A 27,620-nucleotide genomic window follows, 5' to 3' on the forward strand; every position below is an offset into this window, starting at 1 on the left:
ATGGCGCTAACCCGCCCTGCCTGCAGTATGCAAATTAGCTGCTATCTTTGTTGGCGGTTAATTTGCATATCACGCTGATTAGCCAATGGGAGACATAGCGAAGGTACGGTCAATTCCCATGTTTGTCTATTATTAGATAGGATGGTCAATACACTCGTAAACCTTCCGATAATGTTTATCGGAAGCTCAAGTCTGTGCCCAAAGATGGCAGGAGAAGGTTGCTTACAAGGGCTGCGTGAAATAGGAATTACCTTGGCTAAACAAGTTAACTCACTGGTGGTTTCTTCCTTACTTACCCAACACCTCCACTACCAAATCCTTCCCTTTTTCCTCTTCTATTTCCCCAGCTTCAGAGCAAAAGTTAAAAGAGAGCTTTTGCTTCATTCCTTAAGTGAGGGTAAAATAAAGTACTGTTTTCTTCAAGAAACCCCAACCTTTCTGAGGAATAACCACTGTAATCTTGAGATTACTTGAGGGGTGGTGGGAAGAGAATATGCAGATTATGAGCTCCATGGAATGGGTTAGTGAAGATGATACTGGATTCACTCATCTTCACAGGTAGTCCATAAGACTCTTGGAAAACTGGAAGACAGGTGGTCTCTAAGGAAATGGTATGACACAGAAACACGTTTGGAGATCTGCTGGGTTGTCTCTGCCTCCAATTTTAGATTTGTCTGAGAGTAAGAGTGTTATTTTTTTTTTCTTATTTGCATTAAGGAAAAAGGAATGAGGTTTATTGATTTTTTTAAAGAATGTATTCTTGCCAAAACCGGTTTGGCTCAGTGGATAGAGCGTCGGCCTGTGGACTGAAAGGTCCCAGGTTCGATTCCGGTCAAGGGCATGTACCTGGGTTGCGGGCACATCCCCAGTAGGAGATGTGCAGGAGGCAGCTGATCGATATTTCTCTCTCATCGATGTTTCTAACTCTCTATCTCTCTCCCTTCCTCTCTGTAAAAAATCAATAAAATATATATTAAAAAAAAAGAATGTATTCTTCATATAACTGTCCCAGAATTTCACTAGAAATTCTTAGTGACAGTTTGTCTAAAACTAGTTGCAGACCAAATGGAGAAGGCTAAAAGAAAAGAATAAGACTTTACTCTCACTTTTTATAAGCTCTAAAAACAGAAAATAATAGATTCAGGGTCTCTATAAAAATAAAGACATTTATATTCTGAATTAGATTAGGTTAGGTAATGATGGTGAATAACATTAAATGGCTTGATTAAATATGTTTATTAACACTGAAGTTTTTAGAACATTTTAAAGCTTAGGGCTATTATGCACGATAACAGTTATAGGGAAAATGTTCTCTTAAATCCAGGATTTACATATACATATATCAGTACATGAGTCTGACACCTGAATCAAGTGAGTCTGTCTCTGGGATGGGTGAAAGAACTGAACTAAGAGCTGAGAGACTTTTTTTTTTTAAAGAATAGATTTTTTAAAAAATTCTCACCTGAGGATATGTTTATTGATAAGAGAGAGAGAGGAGAGAGAGAGATGGGAAAGAAACATTGATCCATTGCCTCCTGTACACTCCCCCACCCGGTATTGAACCTGCTACCTAGGTATGTGCCCTGACCAGGAATTGAACCCACTTTTTTGGTGTATTGGACATGCTCCAAATGGAGCCACCCAGCCGGGCAAGAGACATTTAAATTGTTATTTCTGTTAACTTTGAGTGAATAAAAAATAAATATTTTTGAGTTAACATTTCATCTTCATTAATTTTATTTTAAAACTTTGTATTACCTCAATAAATACTCATTGTATTTTTGTCTTTGGTTAGGTACATAATCTCTGTTAGTGATAGAGCAGAGGTTTGGAAATCAGAGAACTCTTCTTGTCTTTTTTTATGTCATAGATTAATGTTAAGGGGCAACTCATGTAACCACCCTGGAGCAGTTTCTTTTTTTGTATGTCAGTAGAAGCTGGCTGCCCAATAAGGAGCCACTAGCCATGGGTGGTTATTGAACCTTTGAAATGTGGCTACTCTAAATCGAGATGTACTCTCAGTTTAAAATACACACTGGATTTTAAAGACTTAGTACAAAGATAAGAATGTAAAAAGTATCTTATTGCTAATTTGTTTATATTGATTACATTACTGGAATGATAATATTTTGGGTATATTGGTTGAATGAAATACATTATTAAAATTATTTTCCCTCTTTTAAATGTGGCTGCTAGGCCCTGGCTGGTTTGCTCAGTTGGTTAGAGCATCATCCTGATGCATTAAGGTTGTGGGTTCGATCCCTGGCCAAGGCACATACAAGAATAAACCAATGAATGCATCAATGGGTGGGACAGCAAATCTCTCTCTCTCTCTCTCTCTCTCTCTCAAATAAATAAATAAGGCTGCTAGAAGATACTAAATTTGTTTGTGGCTCACATATTTATTTTGGATAGTGCTGGTCTGGACAGCATATCCTACAATGACTTAAGAAATGTTAATAAATGCTCAGTGAAACACAGTTTGGAAGAGGAGCAGTGTCTAGTAGAACTTTTTGCAATGATAGAATTCTTCTATGTCTTTGCTTATAGTAGTAGCTACTAACCACTGATGACTATTGAGCACGTGAAATGTAGCTAGTTCTGAAATGTGAAATATTGAAATGTGGAACCAAACTGAATTCTAAATTTTATTTAATTTTAATTAACTTTAAATAGCCATGTGTGAGTAGTGGCTCAGGTATCAGGACAATGCAATCTAGAAGATTTATTGGACTTTAAGTCTATACAGTTTATTATGAATAATAATAAACTATCAGTAACAATATTTATTGAGTACCTGTTCTGTAGTAGGTATTGTGTAAGTACCAGAGAGAGGATTTATATAATAAATTGTTTATTGAGACTAACAATGTTGCTCATATTTTGTAATATGCTTGATGCATTATGAATTTCAAGATAATGTGTGGGCCTACCATGTTTTCATTCAAGTCTGTTTTTTTTCCTTTTCTTTCTTTTCCTTACGATGGTCCTGTGAAAGCCTGGCCCTTTAAAAAGTCTGAACAGTGTGCTGCCTTGTTAAAGGATTTTCTCTTGGAAGGAAATCCATGCTTTGTAACAGATGATGATGAGCATGATGATTTTTTTAGTAAACTTTTGAAGTTGTGTCTTGGGGTTGAGAGGGATATGTACATATTTACACTGACTTTTAAGTGTCAGTATTTATTCCCTTTGTATGTGTGTACACATATATTTATAAGTACTAGTACCCAGCTGTGTTATTAATGAATTAATTTATTATTGCTTCACAGTGAAGAACGGATGTCATCATGTCTGGAATCAAGCGAACAATTAAAGAAACTGACCCTGATTATGAGGATGTATCTGTGGCTCTTCCAAATAAGCGGCATAAAGCAATTGAGAATTCAGGTAGAAATTCAGCTACCTTAGGAAATTATGTATTTTTTTTGTTGGCACATGCTGAAATGAAATGCATTTCTACTGTTGTATATAATTTGAAGAGACTTGTGAGAGGGATAGCTAAGTGCTCTGTTTAATAGTAATACACCATGTGTGGCATAAAAGATAGGAACAATCAGGTAGACTGTGAAGCATCAGTAATGAGACAGGCTATAAGTTTTAGTCATTATTATATGTTAGGTGTAATCATAAAGTCTTATATAAGCTATGTGTACTACAGTGTGGTGTCATGTGAGATGATTATAGGTGGTACATGGATTCAGGTTTTTTTATATTAATAGTTATATATTATTTTAATATCTATAGAAAACGATGATGGTCTCATGAGACTTGTAGTTGCATGACTACTGTTGCTAAGGATAAGGCTAAAATTATTTAAAAATATTATTTAATTATATGTTTCACGTGGTTCTCAGATCTGGTAGGTATCTTGAAGGTGGTATATGAATGATGGAAATTTGGGAAACATTGATCTAGTTTACCTCTGCACATAGAGGATAGTAGTTCAGGCTCAAGAGCATTAAATTACTTGCTCAAGATCATATAATTAGTAGTTTTGAGTTGAAAAGTAGATCATCAATTAAGTGTCTGTAATTACCCAGAATGTTTTAAGCTATTTTTAAAAATGGAGCTAAATTTTGAGTTTTCAAAACAAATTACTACTGAAATTTATTATTGTTCATTTAAATGATAAATCTATATAAGTTAATACTTATAGCTGAGTAAAGAAGGCATCAAAGTCATAAAAAGGTGTTGCAGCTCCAACAAAGATGAAGACCTTTAGAGTTTAAGTAGTAAAGTAAATTCCTGTCTCTGTAAGTGCAGTCAAGTCATATTGTATCCTCCACCAAAGTCTTTGTAGAGCAAAAATTACCAAATCTAATTCCAAATAATGAAAACATTTCACTGCAACCCCCCCCCCATTCAGTAGTAATTTTATTTACAAGGAAATGTTGTTTCCTTTCAGAAACAAACAAAATAAATGTGAAAGTATCATGCAACTCAAATGTATCACATGACATAACTTTTTTTAAAATATATTTTTATTGATTTCAGAGAGGGAGGGAGAGGGAGAGAGAGATAGAAACATCAATGATGAGAGAGAATCATCAATTGCCTGCCCATATGCCACCCCATACTTGGGATCGAGCCTGCAACCTGGGCATATGCCCTGACCAGGAATTGAACCATGACCTCCTGGTTCATAGGTCTGACACTCAACCACTGAGCCACACCAGCTGGGCAACATAACTTTTTAAAAATAAAAATGAGAATAGGGAAAACTGAATGTTTTAGTAAACATCATAATTTCAATTTAATCTAGTTCAAATTCCCAAACACTGAGCCTGAGCAGGGATACTTTTTTGTTATTGAGTCACAATTTGCTATTCTTCCTCTTGATGTTCATATCCTACCTAATTCCCAATCATATTTTATTTTTCAGAATTTTCTCAAAATAGATTTGGTAGGATGCTTCCTTTGCCTGTATTTTATTTTGTTTGTTGTTGTTTTTACTTATTCCATGAAAGATAATTTAGAAGAGTTTCTTTTTGAGGAGCTTATAATAAAATAGCATACAGTGATCATTGTCTCTAGGGAGACTTTCGGTCTCTGCTGGTTTCTGTACACAAGGTTTGTATAAAGGATATATACAGTAATACTAGAAAATATTCTTTACCTCAAATATGAGAAAAATTGGTCATTTGCCTTTATGCAGACATCTATAAGAATGTTTATATCATTACTAGTTTTAAATTGCCAATTTTATGGGGAGAAAGTGACGGGGTCCAAATTTTCTCTGTAATTTTTCATATACTCCAAAGCATGGGGATTTTTTTTTTTCATCTTACAAATTCAGGGTTTTGCAAAATCCCAGGTTGTTCAAGTGGTTATTTGGCTCTTCTATTTTTAAAAATTATCAAGCCACATTTATATTCTGATATTTTTAACTCTTTGAGTTGCATATTACTTTGAGTAGTCATCATCTAAATTGTATCACCTTCAGAGGCATTTTCTTTCCTTTTGAATTTTCTTTACTCATTCCTTTGGGTAGTTGTGGTCGGAAACTGATGAATTGCTTGCTAGATCCTTCTCTACAGAAGGAAACTTCCTGTATTGTTATAAACTGCTCTCATGTTACTGCTCTAGCTAATTCTTTACTTCTTTCTCCTAAGTCACCAAATATTTCTCTCAAAATCTTCATGGTTTTTTTTTTATATTTTGGTAATTTTATTTTGATGTAATTTCAAACAGGAAAATTTCAAGAATGACCCATATTTTTAAAATTAAGATTAATTACCAGTTGTTTACATTTTGCCTCCTTTGGTTGATTATTCTCCCTCACCTCCAGTGCGAGCACGCGCGCACACACACACACACATATGCATGTGTATACATGAACGCAGGTACCTGCACACATCATTCTTTCTAAATCATTGGGAAATAAATTGGACACATGTAAACACTCCTAAGGACATTCTCTTATGTAACCACAGTACAGTTATCAAAAGCAGGAAATTTTAACATTTATCCAGTACATTATCTAATCTGTGGTCCCTATTCAAGTTTTACCAGTTATCCCAGTATTGTGTTTTATAATGTCAACATAAGAAATATTCAAACCTATAGAGAAGTTTTGTGAGTTTACTTGAGCCAAACTGTCAACAGTTGCTGGGAAGCAAAATCTCAACAGATTGAAATAATGTTCCAGAGAATGGCAGTTTTGCACCTTATTTTTATACATTATAATCAAAAGAGAAGACAAGTAAGTTACATAAAATCCATTGGTGATAGACTAGGGAGATGGGAGAAAGCAAAGTGGAGAAGCCTTTGGGTTTGGGTGAAAAGTAAAATAATAGACACATATATCTTTTACATAGGTGGGTACAAGATAGTTAACAGTCCACAGTTAACATGATAAAATAATGAGAGGCTTTATGGTCTCCGCCCTGGTGCTCTGAGGGGTCTAGAAAAAGGGGGAGTTACCCTGACATTCCAAAGGAATGTTATCGAAGATGCATTGACTTTTGTCAGGGAAGATTCTAGTCTGGGACATGACTACCTGCCATAAACTGCTTTTAGTTAAAATTTTTTTAATTTCAGACCATCCGATGTGGTTACTTTAAGTCCTTGAGCTTGCAAGGCCATCCTGCAGGCCTTCCCTAACCTTGTCAGGTTATCATGTGGCCCCTTTTCAACCACAGTAACTATTTTTCCCTCTATGGGAACCAGTCCAGGATCACACAGTGCATTTAGTTGTCATATCTCTTTAGTCTCTTTTAATCTCCTCAAATAGTGATGTTTGAATTATATAGGCCAGTTATTTTATAGAATGTCTTTTAGTTTAGGTTTGTTTGTTGTCCCTGTAACTAGATTCAGCTTTTTGGCTGAGTGATATAGTCTTCTCAATGCATCCTATCAGAAAACACAGACGTCAGTTTGCCCCAGTATTAGTGATGTTCACTTTTCGTCATTGGTTAAGATGATGGCCACTAGGTTTCTCCACTTCAGAGTTACTATTTTCCTGGGTTTCTTTTTTGCTTGCTGACTTAAGACAACCACTGATTAATTAGACCATGGATTATTTTATGTTCTTTGTGTAGCTCGAGATGCTGCTGTGCAGAAGATAGAGACTATTATCAAGGAGCAATTTGCACTTGAAATGAAGAATAAGGAACATGAAATTGAAGTCATTGACCAGGTATAATGATGACAAATTAAAAAAGCACACAAAGCTATTGAAAAAAATCTCACATGATGACTTGAAAAAAAAATCTCTTGAGATAGAATCATAGTTTGTTTTTTCCCTTTGCTGTTTTTTTTTTTTTTAAAGAGCTTTCTCATTTTTGGAAAAAAGACATGCCCCCTCCCTTTTTTTTAATTAATGAAATTACAGGAAAAGATAAAAAAATTTACCTGAAATTTCATCCCAAAAATAATTCCTCTTTGCTCTTGTGCTCAAATCTTTGTGGATGTTTCAATGACAATGCATGTGTACACATAAATATACATATTAATATGTCTGTATACTCTTGCAAAAACATTGGTTTTTGTCATTCTTTTAGGTCTTTTGCCAACCTGATTGGTGGGAAATGGTCATTTTTATTTGTCTTTGATTATTAGAGAGGTCGAGCTTTTGTTGGTCATTTGCATTTCTTATTTTATGAATTATTTATATATCCGTCCTGTCATTTCTATTTTTTAAAGTAATGAGTTGACATTTGTTTTTAGCGACTGATTGAGGCAAGAAGGATGATGGATAAACTTCGTGCCTGCATTGTCGCAAACTACTATGCTTCTGCAGGACTTCTAAAAGTTTCTGAGGTAACTTTTCCTCATATGCAGTCATTTCTGGCCACCCATATTGGTTGTGTGAAGGGGAAATTAGTAGTGTTGATGTGGAATTCCTGCCTTTGAAACATTTCTTATATTGACCTTTAGAATTCAAGAAGCCTAGCCTACTTTCCTGGGAATGTACGTAAACTTATTGTGTTCACCCATAATCCTTTATTCGTCCTTTAATCGTACCTCTCTACGTTGTCGATAATCCTAAGTAACATTTTTTTCTTTTTAATTAACCCCTTTCCTACTAATATTTAGCAGTGTTGTTAGGCTTTGCAGATACAAAAATAACTTGCCTTCTTTCTCTTCATTTGATTATGGTTGGCTTTGGAGTAAGTTGTAGGTTGATTTTTTTTTTTTTTGACCTTTTATCTAATGAATGGGATTTTTTTTGTTTCAGTAGATTTGCCCTGTTCAGGAAGCCCTGATTTCCATCCCCCCTTACTTTTTATGAAAAATTTCAAATATGCAGAGAAAGTTAAATAAGCACTCTTAATGCATCACTTAGAATGAACAGTTTTAACATTTTTGCCATATTTGTTTTATCTGTTTTATTTTTCTCTGAAGCATTTGAAGATAAGTTTCAGGCATCGTGACACTTCACCTTTAAATATTTAATTATATATTTCCTAACGGCCATTCTTCTATGTAGTCACAATACCTAAGAGAATGATTCACTACTATTATCTGTTAACCAGTCCATATTCAAAAATTTTCCTAGTTGTCCCCAAAATATCTTGTAAAGCTGGTTTGTGGTGGTGGTGGTGGTTGTTGTTTTTTTAAACACAACAAGTATCTAATCAAGGTTCATAGCTACATTTGGCTATTTTGTTTCTCTAGATTAATTTTATCTAGACTGGTTCTCCCACCTATTTTTCCCCCAGAATATTGACTTATTTTAAGAGACCAGGACATTTATCTTGTAGAATGTTCCATATTTTTAATTTATTTTTTCCCTTGTTTATTCCTTCATTCCCTCTATTTTTCCTGTAAACTGAAAGTCAAACCTAAATACTGGATTATTTTAAGGTTAAATCTTTTTGGCAATAATGCTTCATAGGTGATGCTATATACCTCATGTTGTTTCACTTCAGGAGATATAATAATCAGGTTGTCCTGCTGTTGGTGATAAGAGTGTAATTATTTGGTTACTGTGATTGCTACTAGATCACTCCAGTTCTAAAGGACGTGGATAGGATTGAAGGCAACAGGACAGATTGTTTGATATTTTGATAATTTCAGGATAACTTTGTTGTTCACTCTTAAATTTTTTTTTCCTTAAGTTTTTTTCAATTAGAGTTAGGTAATTCTTCTTTTGGACAGTACTGGCTCTGTGAGAATGGCGGGAGGTATGATGGCATACTGCTTTGCATCGTTTCCTATGGTTTTTATAGATAAGAGGTACCTTTCATATTTAGGCGTTCATGTCATCCCATGGAGCTTTAGGGTGCCTGGTATTGGTGATACTCCTGTTGTTGTCTTAGAGAAATCTGGAGTATTATTCGAATTTAATTTTAGGTGGTAGACAGTTGTCTCTTCTGTTGCAGGAGTTTCCATAAAACATTAGAGTCTGAACCACTTTTCTGCAGCTAACAAATCATAACAAATTACTACAAGCTTGGTTGGCTTTAAACAACAGGAAGTTATGATTCTGGAGCCCAGCAGTCCAAAATCAAGGTGTTGGCTGGCGCATGCTCTCTCTGAAGACTCTTAGGAAGAATCTTCCTAGCCTTGTCCTAGCTTCTAGTGGTTGCTGGCAATCCTTGGTGTTCTTGGTTTGTAGCTGCATCACGCTAATTTCTGCCTCTGTCTTCACATGGCTGTTTTCCCTCTGCATATCTTCTCTTTCTCTCTATGTTGAAGTTTCCCCTTTTTTTAAAAAAGAAATATGTTTTTGTTGATTTTAGTGAGAGAGGGAGGGAGAGAGAGAGAAACTTCGAAGTGAGAGAGAAACATTGACCCGCTACCTCCTGCACCACCCCTACCGGGGATTGAGCCCAGAACCCGGGTATGTTCTCTGGCCGGGAATCAAACTGGTGACCTTTTGGTGCATGGGACGGCGATCAAACAACTAGCCACCCACGCCAGGCCAAATTTCCCTCAAAAAAAGAGCACTTTTAATTGGATTAGGGCCTACCTTCACCCAAATGACTTCATCTGAACTTGATTACATCTGCAAAGACCCTATTTCCAAATAAAGTCACATTCATAGGTTTAGGGTGGACATGAATTTTTGGAGACACTGTTTAACCCAGAGTAGATTCTGATGTCATTTGTTATGTGGCTTGCTGTTGGATTCAACAAAATGGACATCATGATCTAAGGGTTGTATGACGTAGGTCTGTAGCTATTCTGAAGAGCTGATTATTCATTTAATGTTTTGTTCCCTTTTTTCTTTCTTTTTTCATCATTAGCAGTTTTGAGTTGTGCTATTTTGTGGTCCAGAAATGTAATGATTTTTATCTTGTATTCTGATTAGGATATATTCAATGATATTTAGTTATAATAATTTTTAGTTTGTTGTAAAAAATATATTTATAGCTCTAAAAGATACCTTTATTATTGAAATTCAACAGCTTTGTTGCTTTGATTCTGAAACACAAGTCTCTGGCTCCTTTTTCTTTCTAAAACAATTATTTTAATAGCACAGGGTTTTTTTTGTTTTTTAATTTTATTTATTAAATTGATTGGGGTGAAATTGGTCAACATGAACATATAGTTTTCATGTGTGGGTTTCTATGTTACAAGATATGTATATTTCAGTATGAATGGCACAAGTTTTAAAAGCTGGGCTTCCTAGGAACGTAGCACAGTGTGTCATACTACGTAATAGAACACACTGTATTTTGTATGCAGGTTAATGAGATACCCTAGGCTTCAGTACTGAACTGAGGGCAAAGTTTATGTCAGTATTAATAATTTTAAAGCATTGTATACTACATTTTTCTCCTACGTGGGAACTATTTAACATATGCATATATTTTTATATTTCTTACAGGAATGTTTTATTCAGAGCTGTTCTATCTATGTAAAGCAATGTGAAACTTATTTTTTTAAAATTTTTATTGATGAGAGAGAGAGAGAGAGAGAGAGAGAGAGAGAGAGACATCAATTTGTTATTCCATTTTTTTACATTCATTGGTTGCTTCTTGTATGTGCTCTGACTGGGGATCAAACCTGCAACCTTGGCATTATCAGGACAATGCTCTGACTGAAACATATTTTTTTAAAGTCCAATTTTGCTTTCCATATGTTACTATGTATTTACCTTTATTTTTCATTTACCTAATACTAAAGTCTAAAGAGGACTTGTATCTTTAGCCTTTGGTGTTAGGATCTTTGCATAGTTACTTATCACTTTCTTGTTTTGGTGGTTCAGACCATGTTAAGGAATTAGGACTTTATTTTATGGGTTTGGAGAGATTTTGAAAGATTTTAAGCGTGATCTTAAAGTAGATAATTTTGCCTACTTTTGATGAATTTGATTAAAGTTTATTTTGATTGCTTTCACTTTTGCAGGGATCAAAGACGTGTGATACAATGGTTTTTAATCATCCTGCTATCAAGAAATTTTTGGAATCACCATCTAGGTCATCATCTCCTGCCAATCAGAGATCAGAAACTCCATCAGCCAATCATTCTGAAAGTGATTCTTTATCTCAACACAATGACTTCTTGTCTGACAAAGACAATAACAGCAATATGGATATAGAGGAAAGACTCTCAAACAACATGGAACAGAGACCAAGTCGAAATACTGGAAGGGTATAGTTGGATGGACGGGAGGGAACCAAAGGAAAAGGGAACTATATTTATTAAGAGTATGTACATGTTATTTCATGTAACCTATTTTATAGGAACCCTGGGAAATAAGTTAATTATATTCCTTTTAGAGATGGGGAAACTGAGTCTCAGTGAGATTCAAGTTATATGTGTCCACAAGTATCAGAACTGAGAGCTAAACCTATGTCTTTCCTTTTTGTTGTTGTTGTTTTTGTTACTCCTCACCCAAGGGCATTTTTCCATTGATTTTCAGAGAATGTGGAAAGGAGGGAGAGAGACACATCAATAAGCTGCCTCCCACACATGCCCCCATCAGGGCTAGGGATCGAGCCTGCAACCGAGGCATGTGCCCATGACTGGAATTAAATTTGGGACCCTTTAATCTGCAGGCTAACACTCTATCCACTGAGCCAAACCAGCTAGGGCTAAACCTATGTCTTTCTGATTTTAAAATTCAGTACCCCTGCATATGGCATCACTCCTAGTGCCATTCACATGGATATGAAAGAAATTTTGAGGAGTTGGCAATGCCGTGACCTTGCCCAAGGTCTTTCCACTCTGTCATGTTTATTTGCAAGAGCAGTGATTCGTTCGCATTTTCCTCTGTGAAACTTGATATTCTAAGATACTTTGATAACTGGAGGAAATTTGACAAATGATAAATAGAATTGAAAACCATTTATTGCTCTTTGATCCTGCCAGTTTATAGAGTTGCCATCTCAAGATACTCTGAACTTGTTGGTATAATATTTGGCTTCATATATTTTTAAAATAATTTTTATTAAAAAAAAAAACTTTTTGAGAGAGAAAAAGGGAGGAGGAGGAGAGAGAGAGAAACATTGATGTGACAGTGAAACAGCCCTGGCCAGGAATCAAACCAGCAACATTTTGGTACAGGGGCAATGCCTACTTACTGAGCCACACCGGCCAGGGCAATATTTAGCTTTAGAAATAAGACTGATGGTTTTTCTCATCTAGGTGTTCTATGATAGAAAACATTTCAGGGTTGCTTTTCACAAACTCAGACATCAAGGATTTGATTTATTTTTTATAAAAATGAAATTGGACATTTTTCTTATTATAAATTCATGTATTCATTGCTGAAAAATTTAAACTACAGAGAAGTAAAAAATAATAGAAAATCAATCATAATGCCCCTAAAAAATCGGAACTCTTACTGTTTGGATTTACTTGCCTTTTTCAGTATTATTTCTGGGAAAATACTGTATATTTTTTCTTTTTATAATTAAAAAGAATTTAGGTTGTATTGATCATTGGATTTAGAAATTTATCATCTTTTATATAATATACATACTCATGTTTATGTAACAAATATTTAGTACTTACTATGTTTCAGGCACTTTTCTAAGAATTGTACAAAGCAATCATGTAAGGTAAAAACTATTATCATCCTTATTTTATAGGTGAGGAAACGGAGACAGAAGTTAAATAATTACCCAAAATTACACATCTACTAAATGGAAAAACCAGGATTTAAACCCTGGCAGTCTGTCTCCATAATTAAACTTGAACTATTGTGTTTAAATTACTTCTCATCGAAAATGTTTTGATAGTATAGAAGGTTGAAAAGAAAGTAAATTCCATTGAGCTCTTTCCCCTTTACCATTTCCCAGAGGTAATCATTGTACTTAGTTTCTTGTGTATCCTTCCACTCCCTATTTGCATAGACAAAGCATATGTGTTTGCCCATTGAGCACACACACGTGGAAATAATAGTGTACAAACTTTTTGTCTCAACTAATGCAAAAATTAGAGTAAAATTATTCTTTTATGCTCTGAGGTGCCACAAAGCCAGAGAATTTTATAATTAAAAAAAAATTGCAATTTATTCTATTCATACCTTGTATGATTTTACAGTTTCTGCCTATTGAAAATTGTCCCAATTGAAAATGAAAATTATGATTTCTTTCAGGACACCTCTAGTATTACTGGCTCCCATAAAACAGAGCAGCGGAATGCTGATCTTACAGGAGATGAGACTTCACGACTTTTTGTAAAGAAAACAATAGTAGTGGGCAATGTGTCCAAGTGAGTATCCAGTTGAATTGTCTCATTTTCAGTCATCTATTTATGTTAATAGAACTCTGGCATACTCCTGTAGTATTATAATAGATAGAGAGCTCAGGAATTCTTTTTTTCAAACTCTTAGTTGTTTTGTTTTAAAATATATTTTTATTGACTTCAGAGAGGAAGGGAGAAGGAGAGAGAGATAGAAACATCAATGATGAGAAGCATTGATTGGCTGCCTCCTGCACACCCGCTACTGGGGATCGAGCCCACAACCTGGGCATGTGCCCTGACCTGGAATCAAACACTGACCTCCTGGTTCATGGGTCGATGCTCAACTACTTAGCCACGCTGGCTGTGCAAACTCTTAGTTGTTTTAAAAGAAAAGTAATATCCAGAGACTTGAGAACTCTGCCTTAGTGTGTCTGCTAATCTTTGGCATAGAGTAAATTATGCTTGGTAAAAATTTCTAAGACATGAGGTTTTACACAAATGGTGTATTCAATAAGCATGTAAGCGTGGATAAGTTTAGAGCAACTTTTGACTTCTTCTGACCTAGTTTTAACTTAGGTAGGTAGTTCCTAAAAATGTTTATTTGGTTGCCAAATTGAAATGTTTTTAATTTATAGCAGAAGGTTGCAGACCAGTTCTTGAAGACAGAATTCCTCCAAGTTAAAGAGCTATCTATCTCTTTTAACAGTATGATCACATGCTATCTTTTGGGAGTGTGAACATTTTTGCCAAGTATCTAGGGATGAATAAAGACATCATAAATCTTCAAATAGCGAAAGATTGTTATTTCCTCACAAAGTCTTATTTGCCCTTTTCCAACCCTGTTAGGTATATTTCCCCTGTTTTTCCTTGTCATTTTTCTCATATAATCATTTTCTGTTTTCGTACATTTTCCCCAAATCAGACTGGAATCTCTTTTGGGTAGGAACTATGTATTATTTATTTTGTACCTTATATTAGTTGGAGTTCAGTAAATATTTGCTTGATGAATAAATTGATATATTTATGGAAATTATAATTAGATTCAATTATTTAAAAAAGGATTTGGAATTACAATAATTATCTGGCAGGAAAATCAGACGGGGGGACGGCGAGGAGGGGATCTTTCAAGCCCCAATGAATGGATCATTAATAACAAACAAGAGGTACATAAAATCTCATGATACTAGAAACAAAGATTCTTTTTTTAAAAAAATATATTTTATTGATTTTTTTACAGAGAGGAAGGGAGGAGAGGTACAGAGAGTTAGAAACATCGATGAGAGAGAAACATCGATTCAGCTGCTTCCTGCACACTCCCTACTGGGGATGTGCCCGCAACCAAGGTACATGCCCTGACCAGAATCAAACCTGGGACCCCTCAGTCCGCAGGCCGACGCTCTATCCACTGAGCCAAACCGGTCAGGGCAGAAACAAAGATTCTTAATGATCCATGTAAAAGTATTTAAATGGAACCATAAAATATGATTAGGCAATTAGATTTCTGTTTTATAGATTATTTTAGAGTTAGCATGTATTCAGCTAAGGAAACTAAATAGTTTGTGTGAAGTGTTAGAGCTGGGGTCTTATATATAGTACAGGACAGATCAGCCCAGGAAAGGTCTAAACTAGAAATCTAAATAGATCCACTGGGCCACAAGAAGATTGGGTAGAAACAGTCATTGACATTTTCAAACAATTATGTCTAATTTGTAGGTTTTGGGGTTTTTTAAAGACAAGCTAGAACTAAAATACTGGTTAATCATAAATTTTAAGTAGAGGGAGTGATTGGCATGAAAATTGTAAGGTCTTTGTTCTGGAAGAGGGTAAAAATACTGATTTACCCTACGTTTTGTTAGGAGTGCTTGCTGTAATATCTAAGATAACAACTAAAAGAATAGAGAAATTTAAACTTTAACAATAAGGGAGGGGTGGAAAATGAATGAGAAAAAGGGGGAAAACTGATTCTAGAAAAAGGCAAGCAGGGGAAGGAGGAGGGATATAAAGAAGAGAAAAAATAAGACAAATAGTATAAAATAATTTAGTAATAACAAATCTAAATGTATAAACAGTCATAAAAATGCATATGGATTTAACTAGTTAGAATATAGTAATTCTTATATTGAGATAAAACAACCTAAAATTCAGATCTCTGTTATTTATCAGGGACATCTAAATACAGAAAGATTGAGAGTAAGCAAATAGCATCTTGCTCCCAGCATTTGTCTTCAGTTTGGCCCAAAAAGAAAAGAAAGTAAGCAAATAGATAAATTATAACTAGCAAATTCTAACCAAAAGAAAACCAGTGTAACATATTAATATCAGGCAAAAGAGACTTTAAGACCAAAAGCATTCATAGAGGTAAAGATTTATTATATGATGATAAAAGGTTTTCTTCATCAAGAAGATAAAAAAATTCTTAGCTTCTGTGTACTTGATAACATAGTCTTAAAATGTCTTAAAATGATAACAAAGTCTTGAAATTGATAGAACCACAAGCAGAAATTACCAAATGCACTACCACTGACTTTATATACATCTCTCAGTAAACTACTTATATGAATATAAAAAGTTGGAATATCAATTAACAAAGCTAAAGTACACACATAGAACATTACACAAAATGAGAAAAAAATTTAAGCATACAAGGAACATTTATGAAAATTGACTACATAGTAAGCCATAAAGCAAGCTTCAACAAAGCACTTCTATTTTTTCTAACCACTAGTGCAGTAAAGCTAGAAATCAATGACAATAGGATAACTTAAAAAACCTCCAATATATCTGGAAATTCAAAACACTCACAACAACTCATTAAGGCAATGAAAAAAAATCACATTAAAATAACCAGAACTAAATAATAAGTCAAAAGTTGTAGGCTAACACTAAAGGGATAGTTAAAGGGAAATTTAAAGTCTTAAAAGACTACAGTAGAAAAAAAGCTTAAAATTAATGAACTAAGCATCTTAATTAGACAATGCAGTGGGGGAAGCAAAGAATTTAGAGAGGAGCCCTAGCCGACTTGGCTCAGTGAATAAAGCGTCGGCCTGCGGACTGAAGGGTCCCAGGTTCGATTCCGGCCAAGGGCACATGCCTGGGTTGCAGGCTCAGTCCCCAGTAGGGGGCGTGCGGGAGGCAGTCAATCGATGATTCTCTCTCATCATTAATGTTTCTATCTCTTTCTCCTCCCTTCCTCTCTGAAACCAATAAAGAAATATATTTAAAAAATAAATAAATAAAAAGAATTTAGAGAGGAAAAAAATAAACAGCATACATAAACATGGTGAAATTAAGTAAGGAAAAAAGATACAAATAAATATTAGAAATGAAAAAAGACGTAACTTCAGATGCTGCACTGTTAAAGAGATAAGTGTATTTGAAAATTTAGATGAACTGAAGAATCCCTAGAAAAATACAACTTAAAAGTGATGCGACAAAGGAAACTTGGAATAGTCATAGAACTACTAAATAAATTTAATTATTGATTTTTTTAAACATTCCTGTGACAAAACCAAACCACACCACTTGGCTTAGATTGCTTTACAGGCAGCATGAATAGATAATTCTAGTTGTATACAAAATCTTCTGGGAACAAAGAGACAACACTTATCAACTTACATTATGAGGATATCCTAACTCTGTTCATAAAGCTTGACATGGAGTTCATAAGAAAACAGAAATTATAGGACATCACACTTATGAATATAGATACAAAAATACTGAACAAAATCCTTAGCAAACTGAATTCAGTAACTATATAGAAATGGTTATTGTGAGCAAGAAATGCAAGTTTGGAATAACATTAGAAATCAATAAGTATAATAAACACATTAACAGATTAAAGAAGATAAATACTTGATCAAAAACGCAGAAACAACCTTTGACAAAACTCAACATCTATTTGTGATAAGTCTTCATGGCAGACTTAGAATTTAGTTAACTCAGATAAAGAATATCTTTGAAAAACCTACAGTATATTTTATACTCAGTGGTGAACTCAAGTCTTCCCTTTAGGATTAGGAACAAGACAAGAGATGTCTGGGGCCACCACTCCTGTTCAGTATTGCTCTTGGAGATACTAATGTAGTCCTGTTTAAAAAATTAAAAAATATATGGATTAAAAAATAAATAAAATGTCATTAACAGATGATACTGTCTACATAGAAAAATATAAAGCAATTTTTGATAAAGTTTTAGAGTTAATGAGAGAACTTCACCAGGTTGTTGAATATAATATCAATACACAGAGATCAGTTGTTTCTGTGTGACAGCCACAAAATTAGAAAACATGATTTTAAAAGATGTATTTACTATAGCAATAAAAATACAGTAAATAAGAGACATGTAAGCTTTTCATGAAGAATTATAAAAACTTTAAAGACTTAAAAGAACTTAATAGTATACTATGTTCATGGATAGAAAGGCTCAGTATAATAAAGATAACACTTCTCTTCAAATTGATATGTAGATATTCTGATTAAAATCCAGACAGGATTCATGAAATCCACAGGCTGGTTTTTATATATGGAAGAGCAAAGAATCAAGACTGAACAAGAATACTGCTGATGAAGAACCAGATTAGGCAACGTGGCCTACTGCATCACTAAGGATAACTATAGGCATAGATGACATATAGAAGGCTATGACCATATTTTCTAACAGAATGTAATAAGGGGGCCTCGTGAAATAAAATCACCTGCATAAGGGAGGGCTAAAGATACCGGTTTTACTATGGGCAGAACTTAAGGGAATGGCTTGTTCTTGGCTGCAATTGAGTAGGAACCAGAAGAGTCCAAAGTTCTAGCACCCTTAAACCTATGTGAAATCAACCCAAATCCTAGAGCAGTGATGGCGAACCTATGACACGCGTGTCAGAGGTGACACATGAACTCATTTTTTTGGTTGATTTTTCCTTGTTAAATGGCATTTAAATATATAAAATAAATATCAAAAATATAAGTCTTTGTTTTACTATGGTTGCAAATATCAAAAAATTTCTATATGTGACACGGCACCAGAGTTAAGTTAGGGTTTTTCAAAATGCTGACATGCTGAGCTCAAAAGGTTCGCCATCACTGTCCTAGAGGTTCCCGAACCCAAGAATAAAACACACCAGTTATTTCTACATCATGTACCCACTTGGTAGTAAGAGCAAGGTTAATTTTTTTTAATTTCATAGTGATACTCGGAAAACAAAACAAGCTTTAGGGGAATGCCCCTTAGACCAAAAGAAAAAAAAAATGTTTAAAAGAAAAGGATTAACTGCAAAAACTTTGGTTAGGTGATACAGCAGTTACGTTTTGCTACAATTTAAAATTTTTAAATTAAATTTCAGCTTTATTAAGATGTAATTGACAAATATATAAGATACTTAAAATATACATTATGATCATTTGATATATGTATACATTTTGAAAGTTTTCCTCTCATCAAGTTAGTTCACACACCTATCATGACCTCACATAATTGTGAGAACATTTAAGTTCTATTCTCTTAGCAAATTTCAGTTATATAATACAGTATTATTAGCTATATTCACAATGTTATAGCTGAAAGTTAGTATCTTCTTACCAGCCATTCTGTATTTTCCCCAACCCTCAGCCCTGGCAACTTTTTTTCTATTCTTTCTATGAGTTTGATATTTTTTTTTTAATATATTTTATTGATTTTTTACAAAGAGGAAGGGAGAGGAATAGAGAGTTAGAAACATCAAGGAGAGAGAAACGTTAATCAGCTGCCTCCTGCACACCCCCAACTGGGGATGTGCCCGCAACCAAGGTACATGCCCTTGACCGGAATCAAACCTGGGACCCTTCAGTCCACAGGCTGATGCTTTATCCACTGAACCAAACTGGTTAGGGCGAGTTTGATTTTTTTTAGATTCCACATTTAAGTGATACCATGCAGTATTTGTCTTTTTCTTTCTGACTTATTTCACTTAGCATAATGCTCTCAAGGTCCATCCATATTGTCACAAATGAAGGCCTCCCTCTTTCATGTCTCATGGTTGAATAATATTCCATTATAATCACATGTTTATTCAGCTGTTTATGGACACTTAACTTTACTTGTCTTGGCTATTGTAAATAATGCTGCAGTGAACATGGGAGTGCAGATACCGCTTTGATACACTGTTTTCATTGTGTGTGTGTGTGCATATATATATGCATATAAATAAACACACACAAATGGGATAGTTCTATTTATTTGTTTGTTTGTTTGTTTGTTTGTTTATTTATCTATTTGGTAGAATTTACTCTTTAAGCCATCTGGTCCTAGAATTTTCTTTGTTGGGAGTGTTTTGATTACTGATTCAATCTCCTTACTAGTTAATAATTGTACTGTTCTAATTTTCTATTTCTTCATGATTCAGTCTTGCTGAAGTAGGAATTTATCCATTTCTTCTAGGTTGTCCAATTTTGGGTCATACAATTGTTCATAATCTCATTGTGCTTGTGTGATATCAGTTGCAACATCTCCTCTTTCACATGTAATTTTATTTATGTGAGTCCTCTCTTTTTTTTCTTGGTAATTGTAGCTAAAGGTTTTTCTATATTGTTTATCTTTTCAAAAAACCAACTCCTAATTTCTTGTATCTTTTCTTTTTTATTTTTGTTGTTGACATTATTACAAATGTCCTCATCCTCCCCATCTTTGCCCACCTCCACCTAGCTCCTACCTACCTCCCCTTTTCCTCTGGCCATCATCACACTGTTATCTGTGTCTATGAGTTGTGTGTATATGTTCTTTGGCTAATCCAGCAGTTCTCAACCTGTGGGTCGCGACGCCTTTGGCGGTCGAACGACCCTTTCACAAGGGTCGCCTAAGACCATCCTGCATATCAGATATTTTACATTATGATTCATAGCAGTAGCAACATTACAGTTAGGAAGTAGCAACGAAAATAATTTTATGGTTGGGTCACAACATGAGGAACTGTATTTAAAGGGCCAGAAGGTTGAGAACCACTGGGCTAATCCCTTCACCTTTTTTTAGTCCAGTACCCCCTTTCCCTCCCCTCTGACAGCTATCAGACTGTTCCATGTATCCATGCCTCTGCTTCTATTTTGTCAGTTAATTTTGGTCATTAGATTCCACATATAAGTGAGATCATATGGTCTTTGTCTTTCTCTGATTGGCTTATTTTACTTAGCATAATAATCTCCAGTTTCATCCATGCAGTTGCAAAAGGTAAGCTTTCCTTTTTTTATGGATGCGTAGTATTCCATTGTGTACAGGTAGCACAGCTTTTTTATTCACTTATCTGATGGGCACTTGTTCTGTTTCCAAATCTTGACTATTGTAAATAATGCTGCTATGAACGTAGGCATGCATATATTCTTTTCAATTGGTGTTTCAGGATTCTTAGGCTATATTTCCAGAAGTGGGGTTGCTGGGTCAAAAGGCAGTTCCATTTTTAATTTTTTGAGGAAACTTCATACTGTTTTTCACAGTGACTGTACCAGTCTGTATTCCTACAACAGTATGTGAGGGTTCCCTTTTCTTCACATCTTCCCCAGCACTTGTTTGTTGATTTATTGACGGTAGCCATTCTGACAGGTGTGAGGTAATATCTCATGTGGTTTTAATTTGATTCTCTCTGATGATTAATGACGTTGAACATTTTTTCATTCTTTTATCTCTCTTATTGTCATTTTAGTCTTCTCTGATCTTTATTATTTCCTTCCTTCTACTAGCTTTCGGCTTAGTATGATTTACTTTTTCTAGTTCCTTAGGGTTTAAAGTTAGGTTGTTTATTTGAGACTAGAGGCCTGGTGCACGAAATTTGTGCACGGGAGGGGGTTGTCCCTCAGCCTGGCCTGCACCCTCTCCAATCTGGGATCCCTCTCATGATCTGGGACTGCTGAATCCTAACCGCTTGCCTGCCTGATTGCCCCTAACCACTTCTGCCTGCCGGCCTGATCGCCCCCATCTGCCCTCTACTGCCAGCCCAATCACCCACAACTGCCCTCCCCCGCAGGCCTGATCGCCCACAACTGCCCTCCCCTGCTGAGACCCACCTCTTCCGCGCCCCGCAGAGCTGTGGGAGTACAACTGCCCTCCCCTGCTGCGACACACCTCCTCCATGCAGCGCAGAGCTGTGGGACCCCCAGGCCTTACTGCGCGGAGCGGCCTCCAGGCCCCGCCTCCACTGTGTGTGCGGCCATCTTGTGACAACGTCACACGCGAGAGCACGAGGACCACCTAGGCTTTTATTAGTATAGATTTTTTAGTGTAGGCTTTTATTGGTATAAACTTCCTTCTTAGAACTGCTTTTGCTGCATCCCTTAAGCTTTGGTGTGTTATATTTCCATTTTCAGTTGTCTCATGATATTTTTATTTCTCTTTTGATTTCCTCTTTGACCCAGGGATGGTTCAGTAGCATGCTATTTAATCTCCATATATTTGTGAATTTCCCAGTTTTCTTTTTGTAATTTATTTTTAATCTTGTTTTAAGTAGGTGTTAATTGTTTTATTAGGCTTTTGAAGGAAAAAAGGATTCCGTTTCTTTTTCTTTTCCTCTAGGTATATACCTCCCGATAAGAGAGAAGAAAATGACCAATCAACCCACAAATGGATGGTGTATGTCCGAGGGTCTCGTAGAGAACCCAGCATTAATCATTTTGTCAAGAAAGTTTGGTTCTTCCTTCATCCCAGCTATAAACCAAATGACCTTGTGGAAGTTAGGTAAGCATACTTGAGTTTAAAGAAGTGCAGATTTATTGAAGTGGAAGAAAAGTGATTTAATTTGAAAACACTCCCTTGAAATCCTTTCTTCCCTCCTCTCACCCTCTCTCCCTCCCTCCCTCTCTCCCTCCCTCCCTCCTTTTCTTACTTCCTTCACTTCTAGTCTTACATCTATCTTTTTTAAATTTAATATTTTAATTGGTTTCAGAGAAAGGAAAATTTCAAACATATACAAAAGCAGAGTATATTGAACCCTAATGGATCCAAAACCAATTATTAACAGTTTGCCAGTCTTTTTTTCTATCAAATTTTCTTTTTCTTTCCTTTACAAATTAGGTTCTGACTGAAAATTCATTGGTTCAGTTAGCATTCTCATGAGTTCCTCTCTATCCTCTGAAATCATAGTCACTATTTGGGGAAGATCATATTGTGAACATATCTTTTAAGTCTTCTTAGCAGATACATTCAAGTAAATTGTCACTTTCAAATAGAGTATTCGTGACTTATTTTGTTTTTGCCAAAGTGGAGGAATAAATGAGTGTCAGAGGTAGCGAACATAATATTTCAGCCTATGTCTGTCAAGTAGCTATCAAGGATTCTGACTCATATTGTGACATTCATCAAAAACTTTATTTTTTAAAATATATTTTTATTGATTTCAGAGAGGAAGTGAGAGGGAGAAATAGATAGAAACATCAATGATGAGAAGGAATCATTGATTGACTGCCTCCTGCACACCCCTTACTGGGGTTCGAGCATGTGCCCTGACTGGGAATTGAACCATGACCTCCTGGTTCATGGGTCGAAGCTCAACCACTGAGTCACACGGGTTGGGCCATCCAGTCACTCTAGTTCTTTATCTGTGAAAATAATGACATTGGATTATATGGTACTAGGGGCTCAGTGCACGAATTCGTGCACCTTGAAAGGAACTGTGGGCCGCGAGGCTACAGTGGGCACAGGGGTGGGTTTTAGCCCATCCTCCGCGCCCCCGGGCCCCTCCCACCGTGGCCACACACCCCTGCCCCTGTCCCCTGTCTGAGGCAACCCTGCTCCCGCCGCCGCCACTCCCACATGCTGACGGCGCTGGACCCGCTTGCACCCACTGACAGCACGGAGTGATTGGGGCTGGCACCAGCAGTGGGTGGGAGCAGGGCCGGCACCGTCAGCGAGTGCGAGTGGCAGCTGCTGCCTTGATAACCCCTCAGGAGCAGGGGGTAGGTGGAGAAGCCCTTGGGCGATTGGGGCTGGCAGCCGCAACTCGCACCCACTGACGGCGCCGAGTGATCTGGACTGGTGCCGGGCGCCGGCAGTGGGTACGAGCAGTGGCTCCAGCGCTGGCTGTGGGTGCAGGCGCTGGGCGGGACCTCGGTGCACTGGAGCAAAGAATTTTCAGTAGCCACCAGAGGCTCGCCCCAATGACAGCGACCGGTGCCCTGCCTTGGTCTGGTGCCCCCACTCACCTGCTCTACCATCCTGCCGTGGCCAACGCGGGCACCCCCTGGTGGGCAGCGCATGTCATAGCGACCGGTTGTTCAGTTGTTCTGCCATTCAGTCTATTTGCATGTTAGCCTTTTATTATATAGGATAAGTGTCTTAGCTCTAAGTATCCAGTAATTGAAAATTTAATGTAGGTTTGAGTTAAATTTTTCTTTTATAATTTAGCATTTTAGCATAATGCAGCATACTGATTTAACTTTAAATGAGGAAATGTAAATGATTGTCAGAAGGATGTGAATTTCTAACTTATCCATTATGAGAAAACTTTTCCTCTAGAATGATTACACGTGGATTAATGTGTTAATATCTGCTCTTCCATAGAGAGCCTCCTTTTCACCTGACCAGAAGAGGCTGGGGTGAGTTTCCTGTCAGAGTTCAAGTTCACTTTAAGGACAGCCAGAACAAGCGGATAGATATCATACATAATCTGAAGGTATTGTAACAAAACATTGTTCTCTGGAAATGAAGTATCTCTTTCACCTGGTATTGGACGTAGTAGGTTAGTCCTGAGAGAAGCGGCCAGGTGAAGGATAGTGGAAGCAGGATAAATCTTTTTGAGTGTGTTATGCTATAACACTCCTTTGTCTCCTGAAGGTTGGGGGAGCAGGGGAGGCCTTTACAGTTGAATGTATGTTCTTTAAATCAGATCACCAGAACACTTGAATTTCTGACCAGAGCTCACTGTTACTGTGTTACCTGTGGTTAATGTGTTTTTTAAAAAATTTTACTTTTCTATAAAATGAGGCAAATACAGCCCGGCTGGCATGGCTCAGTGGTTGAGCATCAACCTATGAACCAGGTCACAGTTTGATTCCTGGTCAGGGCACATGCCCGGGTTTCAGGCTCGATCCCCAATGTTAGGTGTGCAGGAAGTCACTGATCAGTGATTCTCTCTCATCATTGATGTTTCTATCTCTCTTTCCCTCTCCCTTCCTCTCTGAAATCAATAAATATATGTATTAAAAAAATGAGGCAAATACAGAAAGTCCTAAAATGATGCTTCATTCAGTGTCATTATAATGATGAGATGTCATAGGAACTTAACTCTTTTATATATCATTTAACCTATAGTAGATTTGGTTTCATTATACTACTAGAGGCCTGATGCACGATATTTGTGGAAGGGGCTCGGCCCTCGCAGCCCCAGCGTCGTCCGGAAGGTCGTCCAGAAGGTCGTTTGGCTGTCCGGTCTAATTAGCATATTACAGTTTTATTATTATAGATAGATGTTTTGCTTAAAGTTGTAGAACCTATCAACGACATTAGGTGAGGAGTTCCTGAATAAGCCTTGTCTGTTTATCTCCTAAGGATAGAGAATATGTTTATTTCTGAAGAGTAACGATTGAAGTGAACATGTTTTAGAAAATGTAAAGTACTGTAGCAGGTTGTAAAACTTTATTTATCCTCACCTGAGGATATGTTTATTTATTTTTAGAGAGAGGAAGGATTGATCAGTTGCCTCCTGTATGTGCCCTGACTGGGGATCAAACCCCCAACCTTGTGGTGTACAGGAGGACAGTCCAACCACCTGAGCCACCTGGCCAGGGTGAAGGTTGTAATACTTTTGATTTGTATTGTCAGAAATCCTTCTCTGATATATCCACATGGTTTGTTATGCAGCTATTATAAGTTATATTTTACAAAGTATTTCCTATGCCTGGGGGGTAATTACCATTATATAGTAAGCAAAAAGCCCCGAGTATAAAGTATATGTATAGAATGAGGTCAACCATGATTTTAAAAAAACACAAAAGAAATATACCAAAATGTTGGAGTACATAATTGAAGTAATGATGTTGTGATCTATTTCCTATGGCCTTTTTATCTGTGTGTGGTTTTTTGAAAGTATTTTTACATAATGAACAGTTATAAAAATATTTTTTATAGTTGGAAGACAGACGATTTTTAAAATGTTCCTCTAGGCCAGCGGTTCTCAACCTGTGGGTCGCGACGCCTTTGGCGGTCGAACGACCCTTTCACAGGGGTTGCCTAAGACCATCCTGCATATCAGATATTTACATTACGATTCATAACAGTAGCAACATTACAGTTATGAAGTAGCAACAAAAATAATTTTTTTAAAAAGTATATTTTATTGATTTTTTTTATAGAGAGGAAGGGAGAAGTATATTGATTTTTTTTATAGAGAGGAAGGGAGAGGGATAGAGAGTTAGAAACATTGATGAGAGAGAGAGAAACATCAATCATCTGCCTCCAACGAAAATAATTTTATGGTTGGGTCACAATATGAGGAACTGTATTTAAAGGGCCAGAAGGTTGATAACCACTGCTTAGGCCCTCACTATAGTAGTCTTGTATATATTTTCTTATATTGAACTTCTCCTATAGCACCCTTACTTGTGGCTTACTACATTGTTCCCATGAATGACTCCCAAAACTGAGCTAAATGAAACTGAGTACATCTGCAGAAATCCGTTTTTTGTTTCCTTTGTTCTATAAATACAACTTTTCAACCTTAAGGCATGTTGAAATTTGTCCTCCATTGCTTGTTATGCAGCCATTGTAAGACAGCTTAACTTCATGTACACATTATTTTCTAGAGATTACTGTGAGATTAGATTGCTTTATGACCTCAGAGAAGAACTCAAATCAAATAAAGAATTTACTGCCTCTTTGTTCAGAGGAGCAAAATATGGTCCCACTTACTTACAAGATCTAAATTAGTTTTGCTTTCTTTTTATCTTTAAATATCACATATATTATTTTATAGCACTGGGCCCAGCCCTTATCCCAATGATTAAGGAAGTTGTTTGCATAGTTTTGCATATTGTATTCTCCATATCACTTAGAATTCCTGGTGAAAGATTGAGGCACAGTATTTTAAAATGATGTATCTAAAGCATTTCTTGTCAAGTTTTTTGAAAACTTAATTTTACTACATATTATATATCAACTAGAGGCCTGATGCACGAAAATTCGTGCGAGAATAGGCCTTCCTTCCCCCGGCTGCCGGCACTGGCTTTGCTCCAGCACCCAGGAGCCAGGCGGCTTCCCTCTGGCTGCCAGCAGGCACCCGGGACCCAAGTGGCTTCCCTCCAGCCCCAGCTTCGTCTGGAAGGATGTCCGGAAGTACGTCCATTCTAATTAGTGTATTACCCTTTTATTTTTATAGATTGGCCTTGAAACCTTAAACACCTGTATTGTGACCATGTGATTTTTATTTGTACTAGAGTATCATTTTTTCCTGTCATTTCTATGTCAACCCTCAGAGCCATCTTTGCTTCTTCCATTTTTGTTCTAAATATTCATTTAGTTGCAGACCATTATTCTTCATAATCTTTCTTATATTCTACCCTTTTATTGTTTCCTGATTAGCTTCTTTAATTCTAATCTGTCTTCATTCTGCACACCACCATAAGATTAGACTTCCCAAACTAAGAGAACTATTAGGGTATTCCTGTCTGAGAAACCTATATTGCTTTTATTTTTTGTGATTATAGATAATGCTGCAGTAAACTTCTTTTTTTGTAAGATGTCCTCCATTTTTGGATTGTCCTTAGAACGGGTTGTTAGAAGTGTATACTTTATATTAAAAGTATAATTACTACATGTATGTCTGAGTTTGTTTATATTAATTTTACTCAATTCTTCCCCACAACATTAAGAGGGTTTTTGTTGAAGTGATGAATTTATATTATGAAAAAGTAGTTATGGTATGAAAACTTGTGGTGAAAGAGGTTTTAGGTAAGATCCTTTCTAATAATAGACAAACATGGTAATTGACCGTACCTTCACTACGCCTCCCATTGGCTAATCAGCGTGATACGCAAATTAACCCCCAACAAAGATGGCTAATTTGCATACTGCAGGCAGGGCCGGCAGTGCCCGAC

General features: G+C 36.3%; 1 protein-coding gene across 4 annotated transcripts in view; it reads left to right on the forward strand.

Moving 5' to 3' along the window:
- The window catches only part of YEATS2 (YEATS domain containing 2), an 87,935-nt gene that overhangs the window by 13,465 nt on the left and 46,850 nt on the right, over window positions 1-27,620 (forward strand). The window contains exons 1-8 of one of the 4 annotated variants that reach the window (XM_014544498.1): window positions 570-611; window positions 3,270-3,387; window positions 7,041-7,138; window positions 7,669-7,761; window positions 11,299-11,544; window positions 13,496-13,611; window positions 22,108-22,269; window positions 24,091-24,202. In XM_014544498.1, coding sequence (XP_014399984.1) covers window positions 3,288-3,387; window positions 7,041-7,138; window positions 7,669-7,761; window positions 11,299-11,544; window positions 13,496-13,611; window positions 22,108-22,269; window positions 24,091-24,202 — 927 coding nt within the window. In that variant the 5' untranslated portion in view covers window positions 570-611; window positions 3,270-3,287. Of the gene's footprint in view, window positions 1-569; window positions 681-3,269; window positions 3,388-7,040; window positions 7,139-7,668; window positions 7,762-11,298; window positions 11,545-13,495; window positions 13,612-22,107; window positions 22,270-24,090; window positions 24,203-27,620 lie in introns of those variants that run through there. The other 3 variants (XM_014544499.1, XM_005872115.2, XM_014544500.1) reach the window with 3 other exon arrangements.

This window comes from Myotis brandtii, unplaced genomic scaffold, assembly GCF_000412655.1.
Source record: "Myotis brandtii unplaced genomic scaffold, ASM41265v1 scaffold368, whole genome shotgun sequence".
Classification (NCBI taxonomy): domain Eukaryota; kingdom Metazoa; phylum Chordata; class Mammalia; order Chiroptera; family Vespertilionidae; genus Myotis; species Myotis brandtii.